Source organism: Calonectris borealis, chromosome 3 (genome assembly GCF_964195595.1).
Source record: "Calonectris borealis chromosome 3, bCalBor7.hap1.2, whole genome shotgun sequence".
Taxonomy (NCBI): Eukaryota; Metazoa; Chordata; class Aves; order Procellariiformes; family Procellariidae; genus Calonectris; species Calonectris borealis.
The window spans coordinates 82,678,451-82,702,367 of NC_134314.1; the positions used below are offsets into that span (position 1 = coordinate 82,678,451).

At 41.1% G+C, this 23,917-nt stretch overlaps 2 protein-coding genes across 2 annotated transcripts in view; both read left to right on the forward strand.

Annotated features, from left to right (window-relative positions):
• The window catches only part of NUP133 (nucleoporin 133), a 36,811-nt gene extending 21,103 nt beyond the window's left edge, over positions 1-15,708 (forward strand). Inside the window, exons 18-26 of the mRNA XM_075146423.1 lie at positions 866-1,108; positions 2,351-2,484; positions 3,892-4,050; positions 5,542-5,677; positions 8,021-8,139; positions 9,660-9,740; positions 11,699-11,763; positions 14,173-14,261; positions 15,350-15,708. Of these exons, the coding sequence (XP_075002524.1) occupies positions 866-1,108; positions 2,351-2,484; positions 3,892-4,050; positions 5,542-5,677; positions 8,021-8,139; positions 9,660-9,740; positions 11,699-11,763; positions 14,173-14,261; positions 15,350-15,486 (1,163 nt within the window). The 3' untranslated portion in view covers positions 15,487-15,708. The remainder of the gene's footprint in view (positions 1-865; positions 1,109-2,350; positions 2,485-3,891; positions 4,051-5,541; positions 5,678-8,020; positions 8,140-9,659; positions 9,741-11,698; positions 11,764-14,172; positions 14,262-15,349) is intronic.
• Positions 15,709-19,519: 3,811 nt separating this feature from the next.
• On the forward strand, positions 19,520-22,147 carry ACTA1 (actin alpha 1, skeletal muscle). The gene is made up of 7 exons (XM_075146412.1): positions 19,520-19,856; positions 19,937-20,077; positions 20,248-20,572; positions 20,705-20,866; positions 21,087-21,278; positions 21,402-21,583; positions 21,730-22,147. The coding sequence occupies exons 2-7, from the start codon at positions 19,949-19,951 to the stop codon at positions 21,871-21,873; spliced, it is 1,134 nt and encodes a 377-aa protein (XP_075002513.1). The 5' UTR covers positions 19,520-19,856; positions 19,937-19,948; the 3' UTR covers positions 21,874-22,147.
• The last annotated feature ends 1,770 nt before the right edge of the window (positions 22,148-23,917 follow it).

Sequence of the window (23,917 nt, forward strand, 5' to 3'; positions counted from 1 at the left end):
CTACAAGGTTGTTGATAAGAATAGGAGAAGTTAAAGGTTTCATTTGGTGAAGGAAATTGAATGAATCAATGAACACTTATTTTGTCCAGTATTGATGATAATTCTTTAAAACTTGCATTGCAAATTTGGGAGACAAAGCAAATTTTTTTTTTTATTTTTTTTTTCTTTAGTATGCACTGGGTTTGGTTGGCAGAACTATGGGATACATAATGTTAAAATGAATCACAAAATGTGATCTATAACTGTTTTAAAAGGGACTAATGATTCTCCACTTCCTTAAGCGTTTTGTTTTGATGGTTTAATAACATGAAAAACTATCAGAACAAATGTTTGCAGAAGCAAGCACTTTCCAGTTGGTGCTTAAGCTTCCCTGTGGCCTCTACGTGTAAAACATAGTTGTTTAGTGCTCTCAAGATAAAAATATTTTGAAAAGCAGGATCCATGCAAGCTATTTTGGTCTGTTATGTCTTGATGACTACATCCAAGTATTTAAATCAGGTTAACAAAAGTTGCCTTTCCCTTGTGTGTATTCTCTACTTTGCTTACGGATCGTGTAAGTGATTCTTTTCTTCTGAAAAATAGCTGATATTGATATGTGACAGTGTAGATCTGTGTAGTTCAGGGGGTGGTTTTGTTTCTGTTCTTTTGTTTACTACATTTTGGCCAAATTAATATGTAAAGATAAATGGGTGTATATGTTTTTTTTTTTTAATAGTATTGCTTTGATTTTTAAAATTAAAATGTTTATTAGCTTTTTTCTTTCTATTTTTGTAATTATAGGTAGCAATGTTTTTGTTATACTTCAGCATAGATTCCTGTGGTGATAGGATTATTGTTTTAATGTTCACTGTGTTGTTTTCCCAAGCATCCAGTGGCCTTCGTACAGCAATAATACGTCAGCATGGAATCATTCTGAAGATGGTGTATCCCCAGGTGGACAGTAACCTCCGTAGCATTGTGGCTGAACAGTTGGTGGCACTACTGGATTGTTTTCTAGATGGCTATGTTTCTCAGCTGAAATCTGTGGACCGTCCTGCTGATCAAGAGAGATACAGCAATGTGGAAATGGAATACGTGCAGAAAAGATCAGAACTCTTGTCTCCTCTCCGTAAGTACTGTCTGTTTTCCTTAATGCAAGGATTAAATGTTCCATTCGATGGGGAAATGATGCAAATCTGATGGAGTAAATGGCATCTGTATATGAATTCTATTTGTTCTACATGTTTGCCTTCAGAGTATAAATGACTGTTTTTATGATTTAATGGGGTATTTACAAAATAACAACAGATTACAGAATTGCACCCAACAGTGCACCCATGCCCGTACCTCTAATAAGATACGTTGCTGCTTGAATTTTTTTCTTTTGCTAACTTGTATTTTTCTGGCTGGAATTTATCTTGTGCCAGCTGGCTGAAAATAGCCTATAAATGGATTTCTAAATGTTTATATTGTTTCTAGTTGACACAAACTTATATGCCTGAAAGTTTGTTTAGTGTTTGTCAAGAAAAAGTTACTTTTTGAATCTTGATTATTTAATAATGAAACCTGCTGTTTAACATGTCAGATGTGGTTTTTAATGAGTAATTGAAAGCAAAGTCCCCTTGCTAAGTGGAAATAACTCTGATCAGATACATTTTAGTAAGCTTAAAAAGTTTAACTTTTTTAGACTAAAAATGAACACTATAAATAGAACAGTCTAATAATCACTGCCTTTTAACATTCTTAAACCTTAAGAAAAGTCTCTTAAACTATCACTGTCAGTTTTACTGACATTTGTGGGCTCTCAGCTTGTAAATATATTTTATATCATTATGTTCAATCTAAAGCTAGTATTTCCTTACAAACAAAATTGCGTATTCTGCTAACTCTTATGTATTTGATTGAACCAAAATGAAAGATTTTAAATAATAGGATTTGTATTCAAAATATGTTATCTTTACTTGTTCTATTTGTTATCAAAAGCCTTTGCCTGCTGCTTTGTCACTTTGCGTAATTAAGTGGATACTAATACAGATGTTAAGTCATGGGTTGATCTTTTTTTCCCCTCCCCCAAAAGCCCAAATAGCACATGCTGCTAATTTTCAGAGAAAATAGGATATACTGGCGATTTAGTATTCTAAACTTCTCTTCTTCTCTCTTGTATTGGGGGACAGAGGTGGTAGGTATGTGAACTTGCATGTGCACGGGGTATGGATGCAGTAAGGTGAACGTTTCTTTGGGAATGTGTCAGTATCTCTGTGATGTAAACACTTGAAGCTTCTTTTCATTTTTCTGGTCTCTGCTCTCAGTCATCCAACAGCCAAAGATGAGCTTGTTCTGATATAACTTCTTTTTCTTCTTGGTTACTTAGTTTCCCTGGGACAGTATCAGATGGCAGCTGCTTTAGCAGAGAAGTACTGTGACTTTGATATCCTGGTGCAAATGTGTGAGCAGACAGACAACCAGGCCAGATTACAACGTTACATGAGTCAGTTTGCAGATCAGGTAATTCTGTTTTTCTGATTACTTTAGATAGTGTTTTATAATACGGTTGCACCTGAAATGTTGCAAAAGTTGTGATTTGGAGGGGGGAGGTGTCTGGGTTTTTTAATGCATATCTATTTACATATACATAACGGGGGTAATGTGGAAAACTGGAGTCAAGATTCACTGTGCAGAACTCAATGGCATATTTTACCCTGAGACTGCAAAACAAGTCAGCAAAAATACGAGTGCTAGCTGTATGGGCAGTGGCTTTTCATGGGACCGTGCCTCAAACACGTTGTCTCACTCTTAACATCTTTCAGCATGTTGTGACTTGTTCACTGAGGTGCTGTAGTTAGTGTACCGTTGGTTTAAACTAATGTGATATAAATTTAAGGATAATTTCCAAAAGAGAAGGTGAGATTGTTAAATGTACAAATAGAAAAGTAGTTAAGAAGAGAAGGAAGATAGGGATGTTGCTGTGGTCTTTTTTTTGTTGTCCTGCCAGGTACTTGTTGGACAATTATTCAATCTCTCAAACTCTGGTGTAAAAACCCCTAAGTGTGCTGAAAAATTGAAAGCTTAAGGAAAAGGCAATAGAGACTACTTGAAGTGAGAGGGATTTGTTCTCTTCAGGTGCTTTTTTTTCCTAAAGGGAAAATAGTAATACTTTCTGAAAATAAGTTACTTCAGCGAATGTAGAGCTGAATAGATCAAGTCTAATGGATAGAATATCAGACTGGTGGCCTCTTCAAACTGTATTTTTTAAATTGTTAATGCAATTAAAATCTAGCATTATTCTAAAATTACTCTGAAAAGACTAAGTTAAATCTCAAACATAAACCCTGATTAGTTATGTCACACTGAAGTTTTTGAGGATAAAATGGTGCTTTTTTTTTTTTTTAGAAAGACATTAGTTTTTAACAATGACTGAGAGAAGTAAGATTGTAGGTTCAGTTGGAGATAGACGGGAATGTTTCAAAAACAGTGGCAGCAGAAGCAAACTTATGTATGAAAGGAAGTAGTAAGCACAGAGTTCTGAGGTGGGGAAAGGAATGGATAAAAAAATCAGATTAGAATTGGTGGGTGGTGTGATATCTGTTTCCATTCTTGTGGGTTAACATAAATTCTTCATGGCATTTGGCATTTCATTTGGCACGTAATCCACTTCCATTGAAGATTAAATCCTGCTGTGTGTATCAACATCTCTTGCACTGTAACTGATGAATTCTTTAAACACTATTTCTATTAGAACTTTTAAGTTTTTTCATCAACAGTATGTTATTTTTTGTGTGTGTGTCTTGTTTTGTTAAGCAGGTTCTTACCATGTTCTTACCAATTGTATTTTATGAAACATTTTGCCTTAGAAGACAAACAAGATATTTAAATGTAACTTTTAAAATCTACTCATTTTCCTATTATCTTCAGAATTTTTCAGATTTCCTGTTTCGCTGGTATTTAGAAAAAGGAAAGCGAGGAAAGCTGTTATCTCAGCCTATTGCTCAGCACGGACAGCTGGCCAGTTTCTTGCAAGCTCATGAGCATCTGAGCTGGTTACATGAAATCAATAGTCAGGATTTGCAAAAGGTGGGGTTTCTTAATTACAACCAAACTGAAATATCATGTGTTAAATGAGTCAAGTACATATTCAAGTAGGCAAATTATCTAGTTCTGACTCTTCATCATCAAAAGAAGACAGCTTATCTAGGTGACTTAAGGGAGAGATGACATGGATTATTAATGGAGTACTAAAAGCCTTCCTCCAGGTACCATCTGGTATATCGTGTAAGCCACTGCACCATGTAATGGAAATTAGGACTGCTTTTCATCCCTTGTGGGTGACTAACATTTTTGTATCAAGGAAGTTTTATATGGCTACATAATCACTACTTTGGTGGAATTGGGAGTTTACAGTGTATAATAGTAGCATTATCAGATTATCCACCAAGGGAAAAACTGAAATTTGTATTTCAAAATTGACTATTTAAAGCAAAGGAATTTGAAGGTATCACAAAAGTTAAAAAGGTATTGATTACTTTAATCACTTATATTCTTATATAGTATACACTATACACTTATACACTTATATAGTATAAAAGCAATATTTTTTTTTAGTAGCTAATGTGTGTGTGGATAGTTTGATGTGACATTGTTTTTCAACTTGATCCTTTGTTGCTTTGTGATCCTTTGTTGCCCAGTGATTCTTTCCCTACTTCCTGTAGTCAGTCTTCCCTTCTTTCTGCTAGATTAATGAATGTATCTCACTTTAGCAAATAAATAATTCTAAAGAAAAATGGCTTATTTCAATCCATGTGCACATTTATTAAGCACACAGGACATGGAAACGTTTATCCTACTGCAAATTATAGGTTGATAATACTTTATGCCCCTTAAAAAAAACCCACACAAAAACCAAAACCAAACCAACAAAAAAAAACAACCAACGACAACAAAAAACCTCCAAAACCCTCCCTGAGAGTCTTGTCATATTCTACTTGTGTTGACTGAGGTTTTGTCTTTTATAGCAAAGCACTATGAAGAGGGGACAAGGATTCTAAAATATACAAGTAATTCAGCCTGGATAGTTTATTTCTGAAAAGGTGCCCAGAAATTTTCTGTTCTTTGTCCAACAGACAAATAAATTCTTGCCTAAACGTTTGGTTACTGCAGTGGTTATACGTATGATTTGTTTTTCAAATTCCTGAATTAACAAGTAAATCAATCTGTATGCGAGGTTGTCCTGTCAAAGCATATTTGCCTGGCTTTTATGGTGAAGCCTTGAATAAGATCCCAGAGGTATAATATATGAAGTTGCAATTTATCCTTTGATCATAAAATGGTTTTTCTTGATTAGTAATGAAAATGTTTTTTGGATATAATTGGAGTAGAGTTCTATATCTCTTACTGAAGAGTGTAATGCAGAGTTTTAATGTGCAAGTTTTAAAACTTTTAAAAATAAGGGTTATAGTATTACAAACAATAAATAACTGTGAGACTGCTGTTCAGATTAAATCCTTATCTGTTAACCTTCTAATGTTAAATTCTAAAACTGATTTCTAACATCTTTATTAATTTCAGGCTCACAGAACATTGCAGACTTTAGCAAATATGGAGACCCGGTATTTTGCAAAGAAGAAAACACTTCTTGGCTTGAGTAAATTAGCTGCATTGGCATCTGACTTCTCAGAAGATATACTGCAAGAGAAAATAGAAGGTAAGAAATAAAAATGGAGCGAAGTGAAGAATAGACTAATGAAGTTACTGAATTAGAATCGTGTTAATTTTGCAGATAGTTAATTTATTAGGCTGAGGGCCCTAACTTAGTAGGGTAAGATATTGTGGTTTAACCCCGGCTGGCAACTAAGCCCCACACAGCCTCTCGCTCACTCCCCCCTGGTGATGGGATGGGGCAGAGAATGGGAAGAGTAAAAGTGAGAAAACTCGTGGGCTGAGATAAACAGTTTAAGAGGTAAAGCAAAAGCCGCGCCTGCAAGCACAGCAGAACAAGGAATTCATTCACTCCTTCCCACCGGCAGGCAGGTGTTCAGCCATCTCCAGGAAAGCAGGGCTCCATCACGCGTAACGGTTACTTGGGAAGACAAACGCCATCACTCCGAACATCCCCCCTTCCTTCTTCTTCCCCCAGCTTTATATGCTGAGCATGACGTCACATGGTATGGAATATCCCTTTGGTCAGTTGGGGTCAGCTGTCCCGGCTGTGTCCCCTCCCAGCTTCTTGTGCACCCCCAGCCTCCTCGCTGGTGGGGTGGGGTGAGAAGCAGAAGAGGCCTTGGCTCTGTGTAAGCGCTGCTCAGCAGTAACGAAAACATCCCTGTGTTATCAGCACTGTTTCCAGCACAAATCCAAAACACAGCCCCATACTAGCTACTGTGAAGAAAAGTAACTCTATCCCAGCCAAAATTTTGCTCATTGCAGGAAGGATAAGGAAGACAGCATAAGGCAGTAACCTTAGTATTCACCTTCACCTGTGATTTAGGACTATGAGCAAGAGACATTTGTACCTTTTCACTTTTTCTAATAACACACAAAATACTGGCATAAATAACAAGCTGCACAGTCTTTTTGAGAAGTTATTAAACAGTTCTGAAGTAGATGAAGCTGCATTTTATATTTCAGATGCAAGGTAAAAATGATTTAATTTCTTCAAGCCTGTTTATTGAATGGCTCTCAATTTTGAGTTCTTCTCAAGTCCTGAGACTCTTAGGCTGTACAAGGAAATCCTGTAACTATATCGTATTGTAGTAATGTACCTGCAAATATATACATTTGTGATCAAAAGTGGCATCTTACTCTCTCTGTATCTAGAAAGGTTACAGTGACAGTGTTTCATTATGCTCTAGCTGAAAGGATGTTAATGGAAAAAGTAGGAATACCTATTCTGCTTCATTACTGAATGCAACAGTTCCACTGCTCTGCCATTCCTATCACTTTGGAAAATACCCTTTTCCTGATATTGTTTGTGCGGCACATGTTGCTGTGAATTTGTGAAAAAGCAATTCTGCGCTAATAGTTAAACTAATACTGGCCAGCAGGGGAAAGCTTTGAAATATTACGCAGGGTTACTACTCAGGCTTACTTCTATTTATCTGCTTATTTATCCATGTATGTTTTGTACAGTTCTTAAGAGAAATCCTGTTGAAAAAGGCTGGGATCATTATAATAACTAAGTAGGCTTCACAAATTATTTTTAGCTTGTAGTAATAATATATCATCTGTCCTTTAAATTATAAAGCATTGCATGAAATCTTGAAGTTGAAAATTGAAAATTCACCTATGCTAATGTGAAGAATCTCATCTTTAAATAGGAAAACCATAGAAAAATGAGGAAATCAAAGCTTTATTTCAGTAGAGTAAAGGACTCTCAAAACTTTGTCTGGACTTTACTCTGCTACACGTTTCTGTATGACACATGACATAGCTTTTAAAACTTATGCTCTTTGTGTATCAGTTTTCTGATTTTTGCCACATTCTGCTTATCCATTTAAACGGATAAAATGCTCCTTTCTACCACGTAGTGGAACTTGGGGGGATGGGTGGGCGCAGGGTTCACATACTGTGGCTGAAATTATTCCATTTTGATTGTTTCCGCCTAATAAGTTTATAATCCTGCAGCAGATTATGCTGGAAAACAAAACAATAAAAAACTGAATAATTCATGAGATGGAGCAGGTCCATGGCACAAGTCTTCAGCCAAAAGGTAGCTCCTAAAAATTGCAACCAACTTATTTTCCTGCATAGTGCAACAACTTCCCTCCAATCCTATGTGTTCATTTTGTGGTTTTGAGAAAAGAGGGTTATCAGCCTGCATTACACTGGAAGCCTGAGTGGAAAGTAAGAACTAGTTCAGCAGGATGACAATATTGAAGTGGAAGTATTTCTGTGCTTCAGGAACGTAGATAAGCATCTAAATAGAATGCTTCATAACAAATGCTTGTAGACCTGAATAATATTGTGACTTGACAGTTATTACTGTTCCATAGAATTTATTATTACATTTTAATAACACGAAACATTCATTTCCTTAAATGACTACAAGAAATATCAGAACAGGAACGCTTTCTGTTACATCAGGAAACACTTCCTGAACAATTACTGGCAGAGAAAGAGTTGAACCTCAATGATATGCCAGTGTTGTCTGCATCTCAGCTCATTGATGTAAGTATCTCATGTTTTCTTCGTCACACAGGTAAAGTTCCACTATGTTTTCTGCCTCTGTGCAATAAAATAAATGAGAAGATCACAGCTGTCTTTATCCCTTATGTGACTTGCTAAGCACCTAAAGATCTGATATATGAATTTGTTTATCTTTGCTTAAAGCACCAAACTTCAGAATTCTGGTTTTAGTTCAAATTTCTTTTTGTTGAGTGTGTGCTTTAGAGTGCTGCTGGGAGAAAAAGCAAATCAAATCAGTGCCGGAAGTTGATTTACTGCTCTAAGCCAGTTTTTGGCTATGAGACAATTTTTACCTTCTGTTACATTCTCAGTAGGGCAGAACTTGGAAGGCAGAAGAAACAAAGAATTCCACCTTAGTGGAGAAGGATGCTGGAATCTGCAAAAAGAAAGGGCTAGAAGCAGGAAGAGGCTTTTGGTCACCTGTTGCAAAGGGGCACCTGAAGTCTTTCTACTTTTTTTTTTTCCTCTTCTTTTTCACAAACAAACCAAAAAAAACCCCAACCCATACTGAAACAAAAATCCAATACTGGGATCACTAATAGCGCTGACTCCCTTTCCTTTCCACACCCCTTTCTGGTGGTAGCCAGCAACCAGTAGCCTTATTGTTTCTGCCTTATGGGTGTTTCTGCCAAAAATATTGGCAGCATATTTTTACTGTCCAGTGATGCACACAAAAAATATTCAATGAGCAACAATGATACATTGTAAAACAAATCAGGTCCTGTCTAGATGTCCATTTTGCAACTCCTTACTTTTCCTGTAATTCTGTGGAAAATCAAAACCTGATAGTGTGCTTGTTTACATTCTCCTCATTTTCTTAAAATAATGCTAATAGCAGAGTCTGAATTCATTGCCTGTGTCTTTAAGTGACACTATCTGCAGAATAGGGGAGACTAGAAGTGTCACTCATGGCTTGGCAAGCGCTGGCACCATGACAGTTTTCCTTCTGAATTCTCTCTACTGTCAAACCAATGTTCATACTTGCTACTTGCAATATGAGAATGAAACTTGAAAGTGTAAATAAAAAGAGCATTAATGTTAATTTTCCTTTAAAGTACTAATTTAGATTTGGGGGGGGGGGGTGAAATATTGATAGCAAACTTGTCTGTTTTTAAAAGGTGAAAGCCGGTACATGTGCTTAAGTACTGCTTTGAGCTTAATTACCGAAATAATTCTGAGCACTTATTTGTGGAGCTGAGCTCTGGCTACAATAGTCCAGGAATGTTACAGCCTTAAATGGCATTTAAATTTGAAACCTAGCAGCCTTATATCCAATATCATTTGTCCACAGACTATTGTCATGTAGGTGGAATGTTGCTCTAAAACCTTAAGTATATTCCTTACTGTAAAAATACTTGCAGTTGAATCAAGACATATTTTCATGAGAAGGTCATGTAAGTGGAAAATACATGGTGGTCTTCCCACAATGAGTTGTCCATGATATCAGTTACATTAGTTTGTAGGCTAAAAATAATTCTCTACGTTAATCTCTCTTGTCATAGATGTACATATGTGATGAGAACAGAAGGGCCAATGAGTATGACTTCAAGAAAGCACTTGATCTACTGGAATATATTGATGAGGTAGGAAAAGTTTTTGAAGGATTTCTAATCCAGAGATGACTTATTTATTTTTTATTATTATTTAAGCTAGGATGGTGCATCTGTAGTTAGTTAACATATTAGCTTAGTGCAAGGTAATTAAAAATAACCCCATATGTGTTTTTTCAGTTTGTTTTTAAGTCACTGGAGGCTTAATGCCAAATGTGGCTTAGATCATTTAAGAAAAATGACACTCCTCATCTTCACTTCCCATTTATAGTCTATAGTTTCTTTTTCAGAGCCTTGCTTCCCTACAGGCTTTCTCCAAACAGGACGAAGATCATCTGTTTTCAGTAGTTTAGTTCTTGTGTCCTCCCTATTGTCAGGTTCTCTGATTGTCATGAGATAATGTGGGATAGTCACCAGCTTTTTAACATGTAAATAGCATTGAACCACAGATTTGCTATCTGCTTTCTCACTGCAGCTTTTTGTATGATCTAGTGTCTTGTCAGGAGTAATTTTCCACTAAGCATGAATAAATCAACTTCTGAGGAGCATCAAACCTGAATTAACAAGAGTCTTTGCTAAAAAGCTGAAGTTGTATTATTTCAGTGAAAGTATTCCTTACTGAGAAAATGAGAGCTCTTTTCTGATTATCCCAATTTCTGCTAGTCTGGGTAGGGTTCCAACTCTTCTCTGTAGTAGTGCTTTGTAAACACCATTGTGCCATTTTGTTGGCCTTCAGTAACTTTGGTTTGATAATTATACATGTCTTCATAATTAAATAGTTTTTAAAATTTAAATTTATTTTAAATTTGCATTTCTTTTATCAAAATTTCTTTTGAATAACATCTCTTTACTGTTATTAAGTAGGGTGGGGGTTTTTTTTGCTTTATGTATGAATATATTTACTTGTCCTGTGTTTAGTACTATATTATATTTTGTGTCCTGAGAAAAGATTATTACTACTTAGAGTAGCATGTTACTCTGGGTTAGTTCTCTTTAGTTTAAAAAGAAAATTCAATGCTTTTTTTTTTTCTAACTTCCCCCTTATTTTTACAACATAAATAATCCAAATAATATTTTGCAGTAAAATAAACTTGAGTGAACTCATTTGGTTCTTTCTTTTAAATTAGTTTTCCCCTTAAACTTTGTCAACACAATTCATGAACACTGAGACAACTGTATTGGTTTTTTACATCTAAATAAAATAAATATCACTCTAAAAACATGAGATTCAAAATCATTTTTTGCTCAGATAATTGAGTCTCTAACAACTTGAGTAGAACCATTCAGCATAAATTAGAGATGGTGATTTAGACTAGAGTCTAAAAACTAGCTGTTCCCTAGTTTTCCCTGCTTTTCTCTTGCAAAAGCGTAGCATAAAGTCAAGACGCATCCTCTTGGTTTCCAGGCTTCTAAATTGAAGAGTTCGTGGTTTCTCTGATGAGGGGAATTTAAAGTAGATGTGAAGAGGCTCCGACACCAATCATCTCACAGTTTCTTTGACTATGGGCATTGAGGACTGCCCTTTCCAAGACAAATGTGTCTCTTTGAAGACATTTACTAATATATTCATAAAACATACATCTTAATGTGGACACTAATGCATGCTAGTTAGCTTGGCCATGCTGAAAAAAAAGCCTTGACTTCAGTCACCATTTAGCACATTTTAAAAAAAAACCCTTACCTAGAATACATTGTTTTACAAATTGGTATTTGTTCTTGTGCTTTAAAATAGGCCCTTTTTCAAATTGAGGTAGTTAGTCTTCAGCAGTCCTGTGGTGATGTAGAAATTCTGAGCCATGTTTTCAAATGGAAACGAACAGTCTGGTGTTTCAACAGTCTGATCAGGTCATCTGTTAAAATAGCATGTGTTTAAAAACAACGTTCAGTAATTGAAGAATCTAATTCATCGGTATAATCTGTGTGACAGAGTGATTATTTCTTAAAAAAAAAAATATTAACTTACCTGTCTTTTCTCCTTATATGAATTGAAGGAAGAGGAAGTGGATGTAAATGATCTTAAACTTAAAATTCTCTGTAAGGCTCTCCGAAGAGATGGGTAAGTCCAATATGAATATGAATTACTGGGAGTATTTTTGACATAGCTTTTCCAGAATTACATATTAGTATACTGTTCTCTAGCTCACTGAAAAGATTGAATTTCATAGTATAAGGTTAGTAAAGTACAAAGTATCTGATCTGAATGTGTCCTTTTATTTGTAAAGTGAAACCCCAGCAATAAAAAAGTCTGTAGTACTTTGTTCACTTAGCTCACTGGCAACCTACTTTGCATTCTCAGCACCTGAGACAGAAATGTACCCGTGCAGCTTTCATTCTTGAACCCTTTGCTAGGGTAAAAGAAATGACTGGTGCTGAAACTTTTTTTTCCTTTGAAGCATCTCAAATAGAAGCTTTTTAAAAGCAACATGTGCAGAGGTCACTCCTGAAAACTTTTATTTCACTTATTTTTGGCCATTGAACCACATCGACAAGTTTTTGAGTTAAAGCTGCATTCTTGACTGCAAGAGATCAAAGCCTTAAATTCTGCTTAAAAGAGTCACTCTTACCGACGTTCAACACCAAATACAGGCTGAATCCAATTGGTCAGAGGAATCTTCTCATCAAGCAGTGCTGCTGTTCTCTCCCAGGTTAAATAACTCAAACGGCATTTCCTCCCTTTCCTTTCTAATTTTTAGAAGTTATCCAGCTTTTCTAGCTCCCATCCATGTTCCAAAAAGATCTAAGGAAGAAAAGATGAGGAGAGAATACACTCCAAATGCACTGTGCCATTTGTGATTAAAATGCAAATAACCAGCATTGGGATTCACACTTATGCATAGGATAGATTCCAAAGGACAGTGGTCTGTAGAAAATAAATTCCTAGTTGCACGATTAAGTTATTGTCACATATGACACAAATAATATGCAGAAACAGGTTCACACTATTCCAAGTGTTTTCTTCCCTCCTATTATTTTCAAGACAGAAGAATCCATAACTCCTGCATGGCACCAGTCCAATAATTGGTTTATGTCCTGTCTACCCTGGGCCAAGAACAGAGTTTTGGACATTATATGTGATTTGAATGGTTTAAATATTATGCTGACAAGATTTTGCCCACTCCACTAGCTAAGCAGATGCAATTTGAGATGACTTTGCACTGAACAGTGTTTAGAAAACTTGATGTCCTGCCTGAGATTCCAGTCCAGCAAGGCTCACAAAGGCTCACAAAGAGGTTGATCGCTTTTTCAAAAGAGGTAGTGTTAACTTCCATTTGTGTGCAAAATTAAGTGTTTGACATGTTATAGTACCTACTTTTAAGGATGGCATCTGTTTTGTAGTTTAACAACTACAAATGGTGGTAAGGTTCTTGGGTCGAATGGAGAGCCTTGCTGAGCGTGCTCCTGACGTGCTGGTAGGGTCCTCGCTATCCTCCTCTGTGCTGAAGAGTGATTTGTTTCCTCAAATCTCCCTTCCCCTTCCCTCCCTCCTTCCCTCGCATTCTTCCCAGTAGAATTAAAGATTAAATCCTAGAAGTTTGAGAGTTTAAGTGACATCCAGGGTAAAACCATGGTTTCAGTGAAGTACACAGGATTTGTCAGTAATAGCTTCTGGGAGCTGGGTCCAGATCTGTTGCATGTCCTGTTGGCCCAAGGAGGTTCATGTTGGTTTAGGGAGTGATACGAGAACCGGTTTTGTCTGGCAGTTTAACATACGGAGCAGGAAATTTTGACAACTAAAGGTTAGAACCACAGCAAAAGAAGTTAGGTTGGTGTTGACTTAAAACTGCTACACCTAAAGCTCTGCAAAGATGAAAAATTGTCATTTAAAATAATCTTTCTCTTAGAAAAATGTTTGGGATTTTCTTATCACAGATGAGACTTGTATTCACGAGTCTTCATATTTAATCACAAATGAGACAAACTGTATTTGTTTTGTGTCTGTGTGTGCTGTTACAGGCCTGCAACTTAGATTTTACAATTTTTTTTCTCCTCCTTCCTTTTCTCAGTGTTTCCTTTTTTGATTTGGTTGTTTCAAATATGTTAGCAAATTGCTGCTCTTGCTTTATTCTACCAAAAAATAAATCTGTACTTGCATCATTGCAATCATAAAATATAATTACTGAGAATAGGTAATTCTTATCTTGATGGATAATATTTTTTATTTTATCAAAGAAATAATGTTTTATTTTACAGTTTAGAAGACGGGAAGCATTTCTATTGTCCTCCTAACTAGATTAAGTTATAGTAGTGCAATTTTATTGCCGTTTTACTCTTGGAATAAATAATAATTAACACAAGATAGCTCAAAGCAAGAGGTTTTTTCTATAGCCAAGCACATAACACTTACATGTAAACATGTATTAATCACCTTTGATAATTTATCAAATTTCCTGCATATTTTTTCTTGTTAGTTTTCATTTGATTTCATCTGTGTAATTCTTTCCACAAATTATTCTTTGACTTGCAGATGGTCCAGTTCAGATGATAAAGATGATCCAATTGAAGCATCTAAAGATAGTATATTTGTGAAAATATTACAAAAACTATTGAAGGAAGGTAAAGTGTACTTAAATACAATTGAACTTCTTGAAATTGTGTAGTTGTTTCAAAAGCTGCTTAAGATGAACATTAATATATAACAAGTAGTGTTAATAAATTCTCCCAGTAATAAAACTTCCATATGCATTCCACTAGATAATTACAATCATATGGAGCTAATTCTATCTCTGTAAAATGTTGAAGGGATAAGAGATGAGTAGATTTCTTGGTTATTTGCTCAGTAGCCAATGGCAGCCATTGGATTTTTAGTTTCTTATTGTACAGTAAAGTATGTCTTCTGGAGTTAAATACATATCTTCTGTAAGATAAGGGATTAATAACTATTTGTCTGTCACTCAGAAGAGCTTAACCTATTTTAGCTTAAATGGTTGTTTTGGATTTTGTTTTCCGTCCCCAAAAGCGCAAAAAAAAAAAAAAAAAAAAAACACAACACAAAAAACCAAAACCGTCCCCACCTCCCCACCCACCCTGCAGAGTTAAAGCTGACCATGGGAAGTTATGGCCATGGAAATTACAGCCGGTGGGGGAGAGAGAGGAGGGAAGCAATTTAGAGTCAAAGTCCATTTTAAATATTAGTGCATGTGAACTTTTTCCAGAACAGAGAAGGCTCCATGTCAAAAATACAAAAATTAAGTTCTTCAGAACAGTTCTAGTTTTGTGTGTTCAATCCTGTCAGTTTCTTTCCTTTTGTAAGATTCGCACACCCCAGACTGAAATGTTGCAACTGATAAGTATTTACTATATGACTGATCCTTCTTTTCTCTTTCTTTTCTTTTCTTTTTTTTTTTTATTTATTTTGGTGAGGTGTTATGTAAAGACTTGGACTTTAGGTTTAAGGATTTTAGGTTTAATCATAAATTCACTGAGAAGCTCTGTTTGGGTAGGAATTTTTTTTTTTTAAACTCAGTTTTACAGGCTACTTAAGCTTTATTGTATTTCTTGACATGTATAATAGAATTAGACCTTCTCAATTCCAAAAGAGTAATTTAGCTCTGAGGCAGGCACAGGTGTTTACTTAAAAATCATCTAAACTGCTAATGCAAAATACTTTTATCAGTGCTGTAATAAAAGGTTTTGTGTTACAGGAGTTCAGTTAAGTGAATATTTACCGGAGGTGAAGGACTTGCTGCAAGCGAATGAACTTGGCAACTTGAAAAGTAATGCTTACTTCGAATTTGTGTTAAAGGCAAACTACGAACTCTACGTTCAGGGACAAGCATGATTCTCACTATTTTTTTAAAATATTTTTTCTAAAGAACTGTTAAATTCATGTATACTTTTTAAAGTTCTGTTCTTGTTTTGCTAAAACTTTGTAATAAAATATACATGAGTAATATACTTGGTCTTAAATTTATAGATGTTGGCAGTTTAGTCAGAGGAGGCAGAAAGGTGTATTTTCAGGCAAAAGAAAAATAAAGTTTTCGTCTTCTGTGCCTTTCATAAACTTACTGTTTCGTTTTATATCTTCAGTGGTATGAGTCCTGCCTGAGTCTCAAAGATACACAGACACACAGGGTGAAATGTGGGACCCACTGCAGAAGGTGGAAACTTGCTCTCACTTCAGAGAACATACTGAAAACATTAATGCTGGGTGATTGTGTAGCTTACTGAAGAAACAAATCATTATTCTATAAGATAACTCCACTCTCTCTTTGTACAACACTTCTTGCTGTAGAAACTAGGTAATTTCAATTTTGCATTAAAGATTACTGGCATGAAAAGGATAACTGGCTTGTCACTGGTCATTCAGCTTGTCCGTGACAGAAAGGAATAAAGCACAGTTCTCATTCAAAGTCCTCTGGTCCAGGAAATATACCATTCTTTCAGTTTATATCTGTAAGATTAAACTTTTTCAAAACATTTTAATATTTTATCTATTTAAGTTATATCCAGATTTCTAGAATATATGTAAAAATGAGATTAACAGCTCACCATGCAGTTGTGCTTGAACCTAGGCTCAGAAGAAACTTAGAAAGCAGTTATGAAATTGCGGGAGTCCAGCACGATCTTCCTTACTCGGCAACTTGTTCTCTACTGGCTGATGCTACTAACTTTTTTTTTTAACCCCCCTGCCCCAATTAGTTATATCTGACATGGGAATAAAAAAAATCCATTTAACTTTTCAATTTTTCTGATTGGCAGCAGATTTTAATCTTTAAATAAAGATTTTTTTACTTTAATCTGACATGTTGTATCTTTCTTTTGCAAGTAGCTCAACAGTCAGAGAGTGAATGCAGAGCAACGTGCATGCCCTTATGTTTTACTGGTCTGGCTTGATGCCTGCTGCAACAACTTGATCCAACAGCTGAGAAGGTCAGAAGTTAAATTGGTTGAAGAGAATCCAGTTTCTAGTTTTAAAAGCACAGCTCCCCTTCTGTGTCTTCCTCTCCTCCCTGTACTAATACAGTAAGCTGGGCTGAGAGTCTGAACATGTTTGGAAGAATAGATTTATCTAGAGAGGTTCTAACTAATATGGGAAAGAAATGCACCAGCAGTCATCTTCTAAGATTGTTCTAAGAAGCGAACTTTGCTCTTCTGCAGCCTTGCATGGCTGAGAGAAAGAAGAGTGGGTATAACTCCCAGCTGCAGCTTCAAAGGAATGGGTCATTTAAAGCTTTAGAAGAATTCCAGTTGCTTGTTTAAATGTCACTTTAGAGGTGGTTTCACAGTACTGATAAGTTTAACATTTTGGGAGAAAAGGAATAATTTAACAAATTATTGCGACCCCCTGCTGAAATATGTTCTACCTCAACTTTTACTAGACTCTTTAAATTTTGCTTGAAGAGGAATCTCTTTAATTGACCATCCACAGTAAAACACTTTGGGGATATCTCATCCCTTCCCAGACTGTCGACCACCTGTATTCTGTCAGGAGAGGCAGGCTAAGCCCCAGAAAGCTTGCTCCAGAAGCAGGCGTTTCTGTTCATCATGGGCTATCCGTCTGTTTCAAGGTGCCTGGCTCCTCTGCTGGGATGGGTTTATTCTGGTTGGTGTAAATCATCCTCCAGGTTCTCGGGAAACGATCAGCCACGTAGGCTTCACAACTAATGTTTTATTCTATTGCTGGGCTGGGAGGCATTTGGCATTTGTACAACCGCTTTCATCTGACTATTGCCAAAACAGAAGGCTACAGGCAACGAGTTTACTTAAATAAAACCTCATTAAAATAACTTCCATGTCTAAACTGAAGCTTAATGTTCTTGTACTAGGAATGTTGAGCTGTTCTCTTGGGAAGCTTGAAGAGGCTGGGATTTGTGGCTATTCCTCCTCTCGTCCTCCGTTTCGTTATGTAATAAGCTGTTCTGGTGCAGAACTCCTGTCTCAGATTACTGTACAGGGAGGATGCCTTCATTTACCACCGCATATCGAAGGTCATGCCAGAGCTCTAGGTTGTACCCAAGTGTAAAGAAAACAGAAGTAAACTTGGAATAAAAAGATTCGAGTTTTGGTTCAAACGGCTTAAGGAATATGGATAGCTCCTTTTGAATAAGGAAGTATACATTGTTTTTTAAATAGTTGTTTTGTCAGTAATGGAAAATACACACGGTACAGGATGTCCACACTTCTATCCTCTGTTGTCACCAGAGTAGCAGGAAAGCTTATCAGTTGTCAATCGTGATCAATTTCAGAAGCTATGCGTTGTGGATAGTGATCTTTGTGCCCATCTCTGTTCTGGAAACTTAACTTCAAATGTTTTCTGACTTGGGACCAAAACCAAATTCATTTTGTGAGTCCAGCTAAATATCAAATGTAAGTGTGGAAAATGATCTTTTTACCCAGAACTATAAGAATTTAACATTGCCATCGGGCATTTTGCTGTAAACTAGATTGGGGTAGAGAAAATTAAAAGAAACAGAAGGGATAGAGTGGGTTTATGCTTGCGTCAGGTTTCATTGAAGGATTAAGAATGTTTATCTTTCAGCAACATAAGGCTTTCTGTTACTTGATTTCTAATTCAACACAACTGACTATATTTTGGAATCCACAACAGAGCGTTACAGTTCTGTAAATAGATTTGATGGCTGCGATGCCTTTAAGTGCTTTCAGGCTTCCGATTTTTGTACTGCCAGTTGTTGATGACAGAACTGAAGAATAATATGAGAAGTTGAAGAACAGTATGTTTTATCCCCAGTGTACTTTAATACAATAATTTGACAGGAAATTAAAATCTATAGCAGAATGAAGTAGGGAGCAGCCAGAGGTAAAGAGGAACACTGCCAAAACAGAGGGTGCAGAAATGAAATAGAGGAGAGGAAAAGCTGTCTGCTTCTCTGTTGGCCCTTCTGCTCTGCCTTGCAGTGGAGGAAATCAGCTACAGAAATGCCTTCGGTTGCAGGAGACTCCTCACAGCATGAGCACTTCTGGCTTACTATTTATTCTTCCTCCTCTCCTGACTCCCTAAATTTTAAAAGGATTTATCTTTGGCCAGTTGTGCCTTCAGAGAAGGTCTTGAAGGTTGATTTGCATCCACTCACTGCTTGCCTTACTGCCTCTTCTTTCCATTGGTAATTGGAATTTCTATATAAAATCTTCCAAGCGTCCCACGTGGAATCTCTGCTTAAATACCCACAGCCGAAGGAGATGAACTCTTCACTTGCACAGTACCTTCAGCTCGTCAGAGATGACTCACCTGTGAGACTGCCCTCCTTTTGGAAAGGGTGAGCCGCAGTGATAGCTGGAGGATGCCGTGTTGCCTGGCCGAGCTCAGCGGCCAGCAATGGGTACTCGGTAATGGCACCAGCATTCACGCTACGTCAGGCTTCTGGGATCAGACGGTCACCGGGATTAATGCTGCACCGGGTTTCTCTTCAGGCGTTTGCCTAACAGATGTTATCCCTTGCATTTATTTTCCATTTTTAAATCACAGCAAAGAAAAAATGCACGGCTTAACTGGGCATGCAAAGCTATGGCTTTTACAGGGGCGGTTATGCGTCGCCACGTGCAATGGCATTGTGTGCAAACCACAGAGCCACCTTGTCCCTTCGCCTTCGCTCACAACCCCCTTTCTCCCCGCTGGCGCTCACCTGTACCTACAGGCAAGGTGGGCGAGGGCCGTATTTCCCTCTGCAGCCCCAGACTGCCGGGCTGCGGCAAGTCGCGCCCGCACAGCCGAAGGCCCCTCGCCTCCCCCGGCCCCGCTGAGCCCCCGGCAAGGCCGCGGCCCGCTCCGCCCTCACGCCCCGGTCCCGCTCCGGCCTCCCCCGCGGAAAGGCCCGGGCCTGTGCCCGGCGGGGCTGCCGCGGCGGCCCCCACCTGCTTTGCCCTTAACGGGCCCGGCGGTGCAGGGGGATTATTTCGGCCCCGGCCGCGGGTGACGCGGGGGGGGCCCGGCAGACGCGCCTTATACGGCCGGGCCTGGCTCACCTGGGCCGCGGCCAGGAGCGCCTTCTTTGGGCAGCGCCGGGCCGGGGCCGCGCCGGGCCCGACGCCCAAATATGGCGACGGCCGGGGCCGCATTCCTGGGGGCCGGCCGCCGCCGCCGGCCGCCGCGATAAAAGGCTCGAGGGCCGGCGGCGGCCCACGAGCTACCCGGCGAGGAGCGGGAGGCCTCTCTGCCAGCGGCCCGACGCGCGGAGCCCGCAGCCAGCCCAGGTAAGCCCCGGCCCCGCCGCCCCCTCCCTGTGGCTGCCGGCCGGCCGTGAGGCTCAGCCTGCGCCCCTGTGCCCCCGCAGACAGCCGACACCATGTGCGACGAGGACGAGACCACCGCGCTCGTGTGCGACAACGGCTCCGGCCTGGTGAAGGCCGGCTTCGCCGGGGATGACGCCCCCAGGGCTGTGTTCCCCTCCATCGTGGGCCGCCCCCGCCACCAGGTACGGCGCTGTCCCTCTCCGAGCATCCCCCCAAGCCCTGCCACAGCGATGGCCGTGGGCCCCCGCTGCCTCCCAGCCCTCTGCGTGGTGGGAGGACGCCCGGCCCGCTGGAGAGCCCCACGCTGCTGCCCGTGGAAAGGTCGCTGAGCCCCCCCTTTCCTCCCCTGCAGGGCGTCATGGTGGGTATGGGTCAGAAGGACTCCTATGTAGGAGATGAAGCCCAGAGCAAGAGAGGTATCCTGACCCTGAAGTACCCCATTGAACACGGCATCATCACAAACTGGGACGACATGGAGAAGATCTGGCACCACACCTTCTACAATGAGCTGCGTGTGGCCCCTGAGGAGCACCCCACACTGCTCACTGAGGCCCCCCTTAACCCCAAAGCCAACCGTGAAAAGATGACCCAAATCATGTTTGAGACCTTCAACGTCCCTGCCATGTACGTGGCCATCCAGGCTGTGCTGTCCCTGTATGCCTCTGGCCGTACCACTGGTGAGTTCAGGTGGCCCTTTTCCCCAAGCAAGGACACCCAGGACTGGTGCCCTACAGCTGACAAGTGCTCTGTCCCCCAGGGCAGGGCCCTTTGCGGGCTGCGTCTCAGGTGGCTGCTTTTTGTTTCCCCAGGTATCGTGCTGGACTCTGGCGATGGTGTGACACACAATGTCCCCATCTATGAAGGGTATGCCCTGCCCCATGCCATCATGCGCTTGGATCTGGCCGGCCGGGACCTCACTGACTACCTGATGAAGATCCTGACTGAGCGTGGCTATTCCTTCGTCACCACAGGTATGCACTGTTCCCACCCCCAAAATGTTCCCCCTTACTTCCAAGCCTTGCACCTCCAGGGATACTGCAGCCTCTTGCCCCATTGCAAGCCCCGTGAGCGCTCCCTGTTGGGAGTTTGCCTGTGGTCGGGGGTCTGGAGTCCCAGCAGGCCTATGGAGCAGATGCAGGCATTCCCCGTTTCTCCTTTGCAATCACTGACGCCTTTGCTCCCCCCTGACAGCTGAACGTGAGATCGTCCGTGACATCAAGGAGAAGCTGTGCTATGTGGCGCTGGACTTTGAGAACGAGATGGCCACCGCTGCCTCTTCCTCCTCCCTCGAAAAGAGCTATGAGCTGCCTGATGGGCAGGTCATCACCATCGGCAATGAACGTTTCCGCTGCCCAGAAACCCTCTTCCAGCCTTCCTTCATTGGTGTGTGTGCCCCGCTTCCCTCTCTCCTCCCTCACCAGCTCTCCCCTCTCTCCTGAGTCCTGCTGCAGAGCTCTCGCTTCGCACTTAAGTTGTGCCTGCTTTTCTCCCCTTCCCTGCCCCCAGGTATGGAGTCCGCAGGGATCCATGAGACCACCTACAACAGCATCATGAAGTGCGACATTGACATCAGGAAGGACCTGTACGCCAACAATGTCATGTCTGGGGGTACCACCATGTACCCAGGTATTGCTGACCGCATGCAAAAGGAGATCACAGCCCTGGCCCCCAGCACAATGAAGATCAAGGTAAGGCTGGAGTGCGAAGGACCCAGGCACAGGAGTAGCCTTCTTTTGCCCTCCCGCAAACAGCGTGCGGGGCTGTGCGCACCCCTGTGCCTGCCACCCGCAGCGGTTGCTTGTTTACTGATCTCGGCTCTCTTGGCTTTTTCTAGATCATTGCCCCACCTGAGCGTAAGTACTCTGTCTGGATCGGTGGCTCTATCCTGGCCTCCCTGTCCACCTTCCAGCAGATGTGGATCACAAAGCAGGAATACGATGAAGCTGGCCCATCCATTGTCCACCGTAAATGCTTCTAAACATGTTTACATGATCACTTTGCCAACCATACTCAGGATGACAATCTTCTAGGTTGCAGGCTGCCGAGGACCTGCAACAGCCATGTAACTTTCTATTTTGTAACAATTTCTGGTTACTGTTGCTGCAAAGCTCCATGTGACACAGTGTATGTAAAGTGTACATAAATTAATTTATTTTACCTCGTTTTGTTTGTTTTTAAAACCAATGCCCTGTGGAAGGAAACAAAAAACTTCAAGAAGCATTAAATCATCAGTCATTCTGTCACACCCCTAATGCGGTTGTTTCTGTCATCATTTGCTTGGGTTCTTCCATCAGTCACTGACTTAGTACGTCGTCTAACGGCCAGGGCAGTGGGTGGTGGGGCTGGAGCTCCCCAGACAGGAGGAGGAGGACCGGGGAGGGGAGGGGAGGGGAGCCCAGCCTGAGGAGCCAGCCCTGCCTGGGTTGCAGAGAGCTCGGCGGTGCTGAGAGCAGCCCGGGGGTGGCTGTGTGTTGCATCATGCCGCTGCAAGGTGGGTGCCCGCCGCTCTGCAGCGCGCTCTTCCTAGACCCAGGGGGGAAAGGGTTACCTAGAGCCTTGGCTTGCAAAGGATTTTATTTGGCTCAGCCTGCCAAAAAAGTAGCCCTGGCATGCTCATGCAGCTCCAGGGCGTGCTGGATGGAGGCAAGGCTGGGGCTGAGGGCAGGTGGCGGGTGCAGGTTAAATAAAGAGCTTTCCACTCCCCTTATGGGAAGCCTGCCTGCCATCACGCTGTCCCTGGGGAGCCCAGAGGGCCGAGGGCAGCCAGGGCCACTTCCTCACCCTGCCTGACACGCTTGCCCTTGCCCGTGGTCGCACATGAGGGGCTGTCTGCAAGGGGACCACCCCCTCCTCTGCCCTCCAGGGCCAGATCCTTCACACAGGGACTCCCCGGGAGCCCGAAGGAAAACCCCAGGGGCTTCCCAGGCGTTTGCCCTTTTTGCCTCTCAGGGAGCAGAGCAGCGTGCCAGGTAGGGAAGCTGCCCTCGCCTGCCTCACTTCTCTCTTACGGGGTTGGGGGGCTCTGGGGCCCCTCATTGCTTCCACTATCCACCCACCCCGCCAGGTGCTCAGGTCCCTTGGGAAGCCACTCTAAAGCCCTGCCAGGCTTGGCACAGCTCCCTGCGTCAGGGCATGTGTGCAGGAGCAGGCAGCCTTTGGAGGAGGACTCCTCCTGGAGCACAGGGCCCCGGCAGGAAAGTAGTGCTTGAGTTTTGGGGTGTCCTTTTGCTGTGGGAGACAGCAGTGCTGGGAAAAAAGGTGATTTGCAGCTAAACTTCCAGCCTAGGAAGGTGTTCTGCTCTGCTGCGACTATGCTAAGGGTGAACTTGTTTTGCATTTTGGCTGTTTTCACCTGCATTAAAGTGAGACCCATATGTGAGTACAATTTTTTGTAGCCCTACCCAAAGGAAAAGCCTGAGGGAGGAGCCGGCCTGATCCTTCCCTGGTATCCAGGGGTAGGGAGGCCCCTGGGCAGCCCTAGGAGGTCTTGAGCTGAGATCCCTCTTGAGTGACTGGGGTTGGACTGGAAAGCAGGAACACGGTTGCTTCTTAAAAACCAAACATGAGTTTTTACTTGCCGTGTGTGCAAGTTGTTATGTAGTGGCACACATATTTCATCTGACAGCTCTGTGCTGGGGTTTGGGGAGATGCTTAACTAACGTTAAGTCCTCAGTACTTGACCCCTGATCTCAGGTTCAATTGTGGCTTAAGTGGTGTTAGGAGACGGATTTTAGGACCTGCTTCTGCTGTTTGATTAAAAGGCTGTTTTAGAAGCACAGATAAAAGTTAAGTTAGAAAAGCAGCCTCGTGGATTAGACAGCGCTCGCTGTGGGGTACCAGCACAGACTCAGCTTTTCCACCTGCGTGATTAAAGTTAGGGTCCTAAACCCACAACAGAAGGGGCTGATTTCTGAGGGGAGTGATGTTGAGCCAGCCACCCTCCCTTCGGCCTGATCAAAATCAGTGGGAGCAGGGGATGCTTGCTCCCTCTGAATGAAGACCTAGATTTTGCAGTGCCAAAC